This window comes from Sorex fumeus, unplaced genomic scaffold (assembly GCF_029834395.1).
Source record: "Sorex fumeus unplaced genomic scaffold, SorFum_2.1 ptg000007l, whole genome shotgun sequence".
NCBI classification, from domain to species: Eukaryota; Metazoa; Chordata; class Mammalia; order Eulipotyphla; family Soricidae; genus Sorex; species Sorex fumeus.
Window position 1 is genome coordinate 56,917,804 of NW_026606064.1, and position 12,541 is coordinate 56,930,344.

General features: G+C 38.8%; 1 protein-coding gene across 3 annotated transcripts in view; it reads left to right on the top strand.

Moving 5' to 3' along the window:
- Positions 1-8,745, top strand: part of EPC1 (enhancer of polycomb homolog 1) — an 88,961-nt gene extending 80,216 nt beyond the window's left edge. For 2 of the 3 annotated variants that reach the window (XM_056132567.1, XM_056132548.1), the window contains exons 11-15: positions 3,206-3,324; positions 3,405-3,491; positions 4,456-4,597; positions 4,854-5,217; positions 7,370-8,745. In XM_056132567.1, the coding sequence (XP_055988542.1) occupies positions 3,206-3,324; positions 3,405-3,491; positions 4,456-4,597; positions 4,854-5,217; positions 7,370-7,442 (785 nt within the window). In that variant the 3' untranslated portion in view covers positions 7,443-8,745. The remainder of the gene's footprint in view (positions 1-3,205; positions 3,325-3,404; positions 3,492-4,455; positions 4,598-4,853; positions 5,218-7,369) is intronic. The other variant, XM_056132557.1, reaches the window with a different exon arrangement.
- The last annotated feature ends 3,796 nt before the right edge of the window (positions 8,746-12,541 follow it).

The window sequence follows — 12,541 nt, forward strand, 5'->3', positions numbered from 1 at the left end:
GCCAACATGGCCGACCCGAGTTCGATTCCTCCACCCCTCTCAGAGAGCCCGGCAAGCTACCGAGAGTATCTCACCTGCACGGCAAGCCTGGCAAGCTCCCCGTGACGTATTTGATATGCCAAACATGGTAACAAGTCTCACAATGTTCCTGGGCCCGCTCGAGCAAAATTGATGAACAACGGGAGGACAGTGACAGTGACTCTCAAGATACTTTAAAAACATGGCTCACATTGTTAGTATATGCAAAATTGTATTATTTTCCACACTTCCTACTGCTACATACCTTTATGACCCCGGGTGAAAGTGACTTCTGAGTTATGAGGTTATAGGAAGAAGTTTCCAAGGATACTTTCTGATCTAAAAGCTTTTTTTTTTTCTGTGAAATTATTCGGATTCTAGATTTCGTCACAAAACCTTTCATCTTTCTTTGGATTGCAAGCTTTCTCACCCTACGCTATTTGGAGGCAGACATATAATATGAAAAACTTTCTACCTTGGCAGAGATTTAGAGAATTGCAGTCATTTTTCTTTGTTTCTATTTAATATCTGGTTCAAATAATAATGGCTTCTGAGGTTCTCTCCATGTTCTATATAGTATAAAACCCAGATCAAACTATTTCTCCTTTTTACTACCGTACCTTTATTCAGAGCTTCCTACTCAATCATATAACCTTTTGTATTGGGACTTTATATAAAATTTTAGTACCTCATAGCTGAAAAGGACCTAAATTAATCACATTCATATTTTATGTGAGCATAATGATCTCAAAAGGTTAAATAACTTGTTCAAGGTAGACTCAGCTGAATATAACAGGTAAAAATGAAAAGAGAAACCCAGCTCTCTTGGCTCCTAGACTTTTGATTTACATGTGGTTTATGCATTTCAAGTTGCTTGCCAAAATTATTCAGGGATAATTTTATAACAAGGCTCTTGAATATAAGAGATGTCTTAAGATGTGGACTAATAAAATCCTCCAAATGAAAACTGGTCATATAAAGTTTTATATTGCATTTTTATTTCTAAATCTATATTAGAAAGAAGTTAGTAGTTAAAAACAAAAGTTATAAGATCCTGAGAGAGCAAGGAATAAAATGTTTATTTTAATAGGGCAAGAATATATAACTTTGTTGCTAGGTTTTTTTGGGTTTTTTTTTTTTTTTGGCTTTTTTGCTTTTTGAATCACACCTAGTAATGCACAGGGGTTACTCCTGACTCTGAGCTCAGGAATTACTCCTGGGGATGCTGGGAATCAAACCTGGTAAGCCGCATGCAAGGCAAATATCCTACCTACTGTGCGATCGCTCCAGCCCCATTGCTAGATTTCTAATTAAAACACAAACTGCTGAAAAATAATGCAAAAGAATTTTTTCATTTAGATAAGTGGAGTTACCTTGAGTGTATGTTAAAATATTGCTTTTATTGATGTATAGTGACCTGACCTAGAAATGATCCTTACTTAAAATTTTTACTAAGAGCTCCTACCAGAAAATTTGACTTAGGTTACTCAAATTTAGAAAGTTAAATCTTAAAAAACATATTTTAGCAAAATATCTTGTTAAATTAAGAATTTTTCTGTTTCAAACAACTGCTTAATGATTTTCTCATAACCAAAGATGAATATAACATTAAACATTAATTTTTGTAGGTTTTCTTCAAGTTCTGAAATGATACTTACATGGAAATGATTATGTTGACAGTTACTTTTGCTTTGATTCTTAGGGATTATCCTGTTTCTAAAAGACTTTCCTTTAAAATTCAAATCTGAGGATGATAAATATAGCAGGGGGAAGAGAATTTATTAAAAGCCAGGTGTCAACTAAACAGATTTATAGCAACACAAAATAAGAAAATCAACAGCAGAATTTTTCCAACAGATTCCTTATTTTTTAGCCCTTGTAGCCCAAGAGCCTAACTCAAGTATAAGAAGCCAGTAAAGACACTGATAACTTAGGAGATTTTCTCACATATGATTTCATGATTTTTTGATCCTTTCAAGACTGTATAGAAGTTCCCCTTAATCCCTTAGTAGCCGTACTAAGCAGATACTGTATCCTTGGAGATAAAAGTTCTTAATGAATTATAAGTGAAATTATATTCTGAAGTGATATTCTAACTAAATTATCAAGAATGCAGTTAAAGACAGCAAGTTGGAAATTAGGTGACAGTATTTTTTCAATATTAAAATTTTTAATATTCGGTTTGAGGAAATTTGCATGATTTACAGATTTCTTGTCACCCAGGGATGCATGATAACCCTGTGAAATAATTATTACCAAAAATCACTGGCTTCTTAAAGATGCCTTTAAAGTCAGATAATATAAATGTATGTACTTTTTGCCCCCTTTTTTTAATTGGCTAAAAAAGAAAAAAGTTTTCCTTTTTTAAAACTGCACACACTTTGGGAGTAATAAATGAACATTTTTTTGTTTGTTTTTTTTAGAACTGAGCTCTCCATAGACAAACATAAGTAGCATAACACAGTGTCTTACCTCAGACATCATTCTGTACAGTAAATCAGCATAAACATCTCCGTTCTTATTGACTGGATTTTTTCCAGGTGGGTTAATTGGGTGGGGAAAATTAATTAACCTTAATATTTGGCACCTCTTTTCTTCCTGTTAAACTTTTAAAGGATGGGTTTTTAAAAAAATAAAAATTATAAATTATAAAAGGTAAAAAATCAACAACCTTGTATTTCATACAGAGGAAGTATTTGAATTGACTAAAATTAGAAGCTCTATTGTAAAACAGCTCCTATTTTTGTACAGAACTATTAGGGATCATCAAATGCATTGTGAAAATAATATAAGTAAATTAGAAACCAAGTGGGTACTGTTAGATTTCTTCTCAAACTCAGTGCAAAGCTGTATTCCAAATAATGTGAATTTTAAAAGCTGGTCTTACCTTTTTACACGGTTCAACACAAATTGTCACAGCTTTACAAAAATTGTAAAAATTGTGGTTTGAAAATTGGGAACTGAGCCGTTCTCTTTTGTTTCTTTACTTCAGGATCTTTAATTTTGTCTTACTTGAAACTCAAACCACTCTTGTGAAAATGTGGTTCTGAAAAATGTGAAATTTTCATTTGGAGGTGATCTTTAGCAGGATCACACACCTTTGTACAATTTCTCATGCTGAAATTTGTTATAAGATGCATGTGATATCTGTGCATTTTTGTAAAGTGTCTCTTTATTTTATGTTCAGCATTTACAGCCGAACAATACCAGCAACATCAACAGCAACTGGCACTAATGCAGAAACAGCAGCTTGCACAAATTCAGCAACAGCAAGCAAATAGTAATTCCTCCACCAACACTGCACAGGTGAGGGATTTGTCTGTCTTATGATTATCCCTCATTGTTTCCCACCAGAGTTCATCTCTAATTACCAACTGTTGTCATAGAACCTTGCATCTAACCAGCAGAAAAGTGGCTTTCGCCTGAATCTCCATCATAGCCATTCTATACAGGGTTTAGAAAGAACTTTACAGGTGAGTATGGAAGCTGTTGACTCTGCACCCTTTTTTAAAAAGTAAAAAACTAAAAACCAAATAGCATGGAGACCCTATTTTCAGTTCTGACTAGAGGCTATAAATATGTCTCTTTAAAATAACAACCCTGCTAGCTCTTGGGTTTTAATTGCTATTAAAATATTTTTAAATTTAAAGTGTTTGAAAAACTATTAAAATTTAAAGTATAGTGACCTCTTTTACCATTAAACAGAACTTGCTTTTAAAACAAAAGCATGATAAAAGTTTGCCATTTAAACCTATTTTGTGCTTGAAGAATGAAATTTGAGCCTAAGCAGCTTCAAGGAAAAAATTCAAGGGGGCCTCCTAATTTCTAGGCTACATTATGTGATATTTTGCTAATCCCAAATGGAATATTTATCTTCTGTCCTGAAGGTACCTTTGGTTTTGTATATACATATATATTTGTGAGTTAGGGAAAAATAAGATATATATTTGCAAATCACTGAAATAGTTTACTAGCATATTTATTGTCCAATACTTTGTATTGGAGGTTTCCTGTTAGAGCATTATAGAAGATTTGTTAATTGGCTTATTAAATATTTTCACATGAAGGGTCTGGAGCTATAGCACAGTGGGTAGGGCATTTGCCTTGCACGCAGCTGACCCGGGTTCGATTCCCAGCATCCCATATGGTCCCCCGAGCACCGCCAGGAGTAATTCCTGAGTGCATGAGCCAGAAGTAACTCCTGTGCATCGCCGGGTATGACCAAAAAGAAAAAAATATTTTCACACAAACTGAGGTCTGAGGCTCCTTGGTTCATTATCCTTGGGTATAAATTTCTCAAGTTCGTAATTATCAAAAGAGATATTTCAGTGCTTTGCCACTTGTATTCTCAAGATTTTGATATTAAAGCTATTTAGCTTTAATATTAATCTAAGACTCAGTGACACTGATTAGATTTGTTTTGTATTTGCGTTTTAGGGTTTTGTTTCCAAGACTTTGGATTCTGCTAGTGCTCAATTTGCTGCTTCTGCTTTGGTGACATCAGAACAACTGATGGGATTCAAGATGAAGGATGATGTGGTGCTTGGAATTGGGGTGAATGGTGTCCTTCCGGCCTCAGGTAAGGATAAAGAAATTTCTTGGGGGCGGGGGGGGAGGTGGAGTGATAATATAGTAAGTACGGCACTTGCCTAGCACATAGCTGACCCAAATTTGATCTCTGGCAACCCATATGGTCTCATATGGTCCCCTCAGGTGTGGCGACACCCCCTCCACTCCTCCCCAAGAAAAAAGAAATTTGGTAATATTTGTAACTGTATCTGTAATACAAACTGAAAATTTACACATTATTTAAATGCTTCTTTCTCTTCCTCTAGGAGTATACAAGGGCTTACACCTCAGTAGTACTACACCAACAGCACTTGTACATACAAGTCCATCAACGGCAGGTTCAACTTTGTTACAACCTTCTAACATGACGCAGACTTCAACTTCCCACAGTGCTCTGAGTCATCAAGTAACTGCTGCCAATTCTGCAACAACTCAGGTTCTGATTGGGAACAACATTCGATTAACTGTACCTTCATCAGTTGCCACTGTAAACTCTATAACCCCCATAAATGCACGACATATACCTAGGACTTTAAGTGCTGTTCCATCGTCTGCCTTAAAGCTGGCTGCCGCAGCAAACTGTCAAGTTTCCAAGGTTCCATCTTCATCCTCAGTAGATTCAGTTCCAAGGTTAGTAGTATATGACTAGTAAAATGTTTAAGCCGAAAGTGTTTGGAGATATGAGATCTATCTTGAATTCTTGGACATTAAGATTGATTTCCTACTAAGCAGTAAACAGATGAATGTAATTTAGCACTATCGAAAATTTAGACTAAATGTTGTGGTGAATATTGGGTACATAATTTGGTTATCACTTTCTTAGGCTAACAATGGCTGTCACTTTTCCTCCACTTTTGGATGCCTTGAGTTGTTGATTTCATATTGAATTCTTTGACAACTCCTGTGTTGACGGAATTGATAGAACCGTGGATAGTATGCTAAATCTGCTTTTAGTTATGCTAAGGTTTATATGCCTGGTCAACTTCTAATCTATCCATTATATTCTAACTTGTCTTATTGGATATCAGTAGATAGTTTGGAATGTTTGCTTAGGCTCTGTTCTTTTTAAATATCAGTAGTAATTCAAATCCTCCTGTTTACAGAGTACTAAGGGGGAAACAAAGTTCAGATTAGTTGGAGGACAAACATAAAATTAAGAAAAGTTTATTTATGTTTCATTGTATAAGGTTCATTGAAAATCATTCTAAAGGAGATCACAAAGATTTATAGCTTTGTAAAATTGTATATACTATAGCTGTAATTTCAATATAAGAAAAATCCTTCACATACGTTGTAGTCTGTAATCTTCTAAAAAATGAAATCATATTTGATCCAGGCTTTTATTTGGTTTTGCAGAGAAGAGGGAGATAGATTTACAGAAGAAAATCCTATCAAGTAAACTAGTTGTCTCGAGGTTTGGGAAGATAAGTAGTTGCAGTTAGTTAGAATGGTAGGAAGAAAGCAGGCTTTGGAACACCTTTGATGGCTGCTGGCTGATTAGAAAATTCCTCAACTTAAATGTAACTTTTGTCGAGAGAGATAATACACTGAATAGGGTGCTTTCTTTGCATGCACCAGGGTTTGATCCCCAATACCCCAAATGGTCCCCCCAAGTCTCGCCGGGAGTGATTCCCTGAGCACAGTGACCCTTTGGACCACTGGGTGTGACTCAAAACCAATAATATATATTTAAATATATGGAGCGTGATTTTCATAACTGGAATTATATTAAACCCAAAACACTAACAATATATGGAACTTTTTTTGGCTTTGGTTTTGGGGTCACACCCACCATGATCAGGGGTTCCTTCTGGTTCTGTACTGATTAATTACTCCTGATAGTGTTCTGCGTACTATAGGTAATGCCGGGAATCTAACCTGGCTGCCCAAGTGCAAGGCAAGCACCTTACCCACTGTACTATCTCTTCAGCCCCTATGTGAAACGTTTTATATCCCTTTATTCAGTTTTTATAGAGGTATGGAAACTAAGATCAGAGCTACCAGGTGGTTTCCAAACACAGCAGTGTAGATGCCAGAACAATTGAAACGTTTTTTTCTTTGGGGGGGCCAGAGAGATAATTCAATGGGCCAGGCCCATGCTTTCTGTAAAAAGACCCACACAGGTTCAATCCTGGCACCATATGATCCCAGGTAAGTTCCCCCTCCCCACCACCACCCTTCAAAAGGACTTAAAACACCCAAAAATCACACCTATAGATTTCTAGTGTAGTCCCTTGGTTTGGTACTTATCACCGGTTTAAAGCGAGAGCTCTTTGTCTTCTGATTATTAGTTCAGAGCCCCTCCTATTCACTTTTGTTGATAGAACCCTGGATTGAAGTGCTAAGTGAAATTCAGTCACTTGTGCTTCTTTTTAAAAACTGTTATGAAATGCAAACTATAAACCAGACCTCAAGACTCTGGCTGCTTCAGTGCTGCTCCGATTTTGTTGGTAATAGAGTGACTATGGAATTCAGAGTGGCCATAAAGGTTTGTGTTCCTCTACTTGCTGTTTTCTCCCCAGAGAGTCCTTTTTTTGTTTTTTTCTAGTATTAAAAAACAAAACTTGGGACTGGAGCACAGAGGGTAGGGCATTTGCCTTGCATGCGGCCAACCCGGATTCAATTCCCAGCATCCCCATATGGTCCCCCAAGCACCGCCAGAGTAATTCCTGAGTGCAGAGCCAGGAGTAACCCCTGTGCATTGCTAGGTATAACCCAAAAATGTTTTTTAAATTTGTATATTTTATGTGAGTAATATATTAAACTTTTTTCTCCCCCACAGGGAAAATCATGAGTCAGAAAAGCCAGCACTAAACAACATAGCAGACAATACAGTAGCGATGGAGGTGACGTAGCTTCCTCGGGAGTGGATCTGCAGCCTGGGGACTTTGATTAGGTGCTATGCATCAGTAGCATTTTGAATGCAAGGGATGATGGAATGCAACACATGCGTTTCTGTGGCAGCTGTGGGGACTTGACAGCAATGCTCATCTCTCATGCTTCAATTTTTCTTTTCTTACTGTTAATAGAAAAAAAATCAACATCTGTAAATTAAGAATACAGCAATTATCTGTACAGTACTGCATATTTGTAATACCCTTGTATATATGTTACTTGAATACAGAAATGTTCATTTGTGATGCTTTGCACTTGGGGGCGGGGGGTGGGAGGGAAATAAATTGCAACAAAGAGTGTGAGATGTGAGATTGTATAGAGATGAAGTGTCATCACATCATGTGCATGGTGCGGAACCTGCTGTTTTATCTATTTATTGTGCCGTGTTTACAGTTTTTTGTACACTGTACCTTCATTGGTTCCTGTGCTGTAGTAAATGTGTTAGGTAGCTGTGGACTCCTTGGTATTTTGTAAATGGTATAACATAACTTGGTTCCCCTCTGGGTCCCTGAGTTTTCTGTGTATCATGTGAAAAAAAAAAATGGTGACATACATACAGAATTTTACAAAAAAAAAAAAAGGCATCAGTTTTTTTTAAATGGGGAATGTACTGTTAAATGGGGATCTTCCTGGTCTACTATCATTAGGACAAGTAACAAGCTAAAAATGAAGTCTCTTGAATCTTCCCATCCCCACTTGCCCACAAAACTGTGGGTCATTTCTGGTACTTAAAGCACTAATGTTATGTTGCTGCTCTACAAACAGCCCGGTAGTCCCATTCCCTTCCACACCAAAAAGTGTTAAATCAAGTATGCAAATGGAGTCCTTACAACTGGAGTTTATGTTGTCTTGCCCTTTTTTTAGCACAAAAAAAAATGTACTTTTTTATTGTCGAATTGTTTAAAAGACTTCATTCTTTACTTGTTCTTACAAAAAGGATATAAGGGAGAAGAATGCAGTAATTGCTGTACGTGTATCATCATTCCAGTTTCTAAAAACAGCCAGCCAGCTTTTTTCCTTTTAAGATTCTCCAGAAGGCTGCAAGGCCAGAACCACAAATATCGGGTGCCTTCCTTTGGAAATATTTGACTTCTCTTCTGTGAAGAGAATGGTACTTAACAGACTACTACTAGTGCTTTGTCAGTACCGAAGTCTGAATGCCCAGTCCAATGGCATACATTATCCTTAAGGTTTTTAATCCCACCTGGAAAAATTGTGATAGAATTCTCACAAAATAAACCCAGGGCATTACATGTTGACAAACTAATGTGTAGTGGTCTTTTGCTTTTATTTTCAACCCAAGAACTTTTGTGTGACTTTAATCAGAATCTTCCAGTACAGGGGGAACATGGGGGTGATAGAGGTGCTTCTGTCCGACAGTTATGTGGTAAAGGGATAACTCCGAAACTGTATTACTACATCCTTGGAAAAATTAGCTGTCCTCACGGAGTTTATAATCACCTCGTGAGTGAGTGATTAAAAAGAGTAGTCAAATTTATTTGTATTGTGGTAGGTATTGAGGGGGAAATGATAAGTATTTGGGGAGTGGGGGAGAAGACACAAGAAACATTGCCTGCATAGGTGCAGCTTGTTGTAGGTTCTCGTAGGCTTGTCAGGGTGGCTACATTTTAGTCTGACCCTACTTGGAAATAGAGTGTGCCAGGTAGAGTGAGTTCGAAGATCCAGAGGTGTGGGGGGGGGGGGGGGAGTGGGGGGTTGCTTACGGAACTGCATTATGGCTGAGGCAAAGAGGAGTGGAGAGCATCCCAAGTAATGAGGCGTAGTAATGACGTGGCGTGGGCCTAGATCTGAGGTGGATCCGCAGCTCCATGCCCCACTCAGGGTTTCCCGGAGGCCCCCAGCACTGCCCGGCCTGAGCAGCAGTACCACATTGGAGGGTATTGAACCAACTGGCTGACTTGGGCCAGATTTTGCTGCCATGCACCCCACCGTCCCTTGAGCACTGTCTAGGAGCTCCTACCTCCACCCCAAAAGTAACAATAGGAAGCAAACCTTGGTAACTCAGGGAAGATAACAGTAACCAGGAGGGTAGTGAGAAGTTGAACTCTCTGCTTGATTGAAGTTCAGCCTAGTCAACTTTGCTCACCAGATGTTAGATCAGTAATAAGAAAGGAGAAATTAAGAATTCCCAAGTTGTTTGGTGGCCTGACCTCACAGTAATATTAATAGTTGATTAGTGTGAGAGGAGGGATTTAGGAGGAAGTTGGATTTGAGGCTGTTGAGGAATCTGTTCTTCATCCAAATACAGATGTCAAGTAGTTGCTTGTATATAAAAGGAATTTGGAGAGCAAAATTTTGAGTCATTTTTCTAGACAGAAATCATGAATTTGGGGTTGAAGAGATAGTACATCGGGTAGCATGCTTTCCTTGCACACAGCTGACCTGGGTTCGACCCCAAGCACTTTACATTGTCCCCCAGCCCCCCAGGAGTAATCCATGAACACTGCCAGATGTGGCCCAAAAACCACAACTGAACCAAACAAAGCTAGGAAGTTTCATGTGAAATCAATCACCAAGCATGAGATTAAGTCTTGGTGTAACAAATAACATTGGATTTAGTATTTCATGCAATTTTTTTTCCTTTTTTGGGGGAGAATTTCAAAAACCATTGGATAGCTATTTTTGTTGACTCTTTTAAGTTTCTTTAAGGAGAAATGATAAAAGTTACTTCCTTTTCGTTTCAGTGGTGACCGATCATTTAAGCTATTAGTTGAAATGTATTCAAAACAAAATTTCTAGGGCCAGAGAGCCGTAAGAGGGTAAGGTGTTGTCTTGCACACAGCTGACCCAGTTATATCCCTGCCACCACATCCCTGGTCCCCTGAACCCCAGAAATGATCCCTGTTTAAACCCCGAGCACTGCTGGGTGTGGGTGCCCTGCCCCCTAGCCCCTCCCCCCCCCTCAAAAAGGGAAAGAAAACAGTGGAGAGCAAATTTTTGTAGAACTTTTATTGAATCACTGTGAGAGACCATTACAGAACTGTTCATGATTGGATTTCAGTCATACAGTGTTCCAACACCCATCCCTCTGTCAGTGTTCATTTCCCAGCACCAGTGTCCAGGTTCCCTCCCATCACCCCCACCCCCCACTGCCTGCCCCTACAGGCGCTCTCTCTCTCTCTCTCTCTCTCTCTCTCTCTCTCTCTCTCTCTCTCTCTCTCTCTCTCTCTCTCAGCAAATTTTTCTAGACAAAAGCCACAAATTTGAGTTGAAGAGATAGTACATCGGGTAGCATGCACACAGCAGACCTAGAAAAAGTCAAAATGAGGCCTTCAATTTGCAGCATCTATTATGTCTGCCGCTCACAAGCAAATCTAGAAGTAGGTTGAGAAACATGAACATAAGTGCTCATCAAGCATTCCCCATTCCCAGTCAGAATTTCAAATGGAAGCTTGTACTGGAGTTGATAAGTGACTGGTAGGCAGTGGTCCATAGTCATGTAGCTCTCAGTAGCTTCCCAGGCTCCAAGAGGGACGGAGGAATTGAACACATGCAAGGCAAACGCCCCACCCGCTGTGCTATTGCTCCAGCCCAATCTAAGATGCAGAGAACAAAAATTCAAATCAAGTGTTCACATTTTCAAATAAGGACATTTACTACCGAGCGTATCCCGCCCGCACTGGCAGGCTCTCCATGGTGTATTCGATATGCCAAAAAACGTAACATCAAGTCTCACAGTGGAGACGTTATTGGTGCCCGCTCAACGGGAGGGCAGTGCTACTAATGAGTCAACTTCTGGATTTCTTGCAGTCTCTCCAGATGCCACTGCTCCCATGCTTGTAAATATTTAACATAAAAGTAGCTGTCGGGGCTGGAGCGATAGCACAGTGGGTAGGGCGTTTGCCTTGCACGCGGTCAACCCGGGTTCGATTCCCAGCATCCCATGTGGTTCCTTGAGCACTGCCAGGAGTAATTCCTGAGCGCAGCGCCAGGAGTAACCCCTGAGCATCGCCAGGTGTGACCCAAAAAGAAAAAAAAAAAAGCAGCTGAATCACAAGGATCTTGGGGAAAGAGAAACCACCAAAAGAACCTTGACATTTAGTTAATAACTTACTGAGTATTTGCATCTTATGGCTAGTAATTATCATTCAATCCTTACAATAAAATCTTTCAGGTAGATAGTAGATTGCTTACGGTTAGGCAGTGAATGACAAACCGGGATTTGAATTCATCTGCTCCACTCAAAACAGTTTCTTTTTGCCCCCATTGCTGAAAATTAGCCTGGAAACAAGTTTTGATTTTATCAGTTTTCTTAGTAAGCTTTATTCCTGTTGTTTCTAAAGAAATTGCTACCATTGATTCGCTTACTCTAGTTACTATGCATTTTGCCTTCTTAGAAGCATAACCAAATGACTTTTTATACTAGATACAAATTTTTCAAATTTTTGAGCTCCAAGCATTTTTACGAATAGAAACATGAAAATATTTAAACAATTTTCCTAGCTATAATATGCTATAATCTTATTGTGTAATATAATAGCATTTCACACATTTGTATATTGAGCTATAGGTAGGTTCTTTTTTTTTTTAACCTTAATAGTAATAATTCAAACATTTAAGCTATGCCATGCTTTGGTGTAGAAGTTGGGGCCACATTCAAGTGTTTTCCTTCATGTAGCTCTTACTCTAGTTGAATATACATTGAATGATAGGTTAGGCAAAATTAAACATTTATATTAAAACTAACATGCCCAATGAAGTCAACTCTGGAGATTTAGGGGGGGGGGGTGTTAGGGGATATGTCTCCCAAGTACTCAGGACACCCTACCCCACCCCTTCACGTGCCCAAGATTCAGTGCTTCTGGGACCCTGTGGTGCTGGGGATTACCCAGGCCGCTCCAGCAGTGCTCAGGAGCCTCTAGACTGCCGGGGATTGAATCGTGGTTGGCCACATTCAACTCCAGCCCAACTGAAGAGGATTTTTTTTTGTTTGTTTTTTTAAAATACAACATGCTTTGGAAACTTTCAATGGGACTACATTATTGAAAGAACCAGATAATTCCAATATTTTCTCAGGAACTCATGCTGAGCAAGTCAG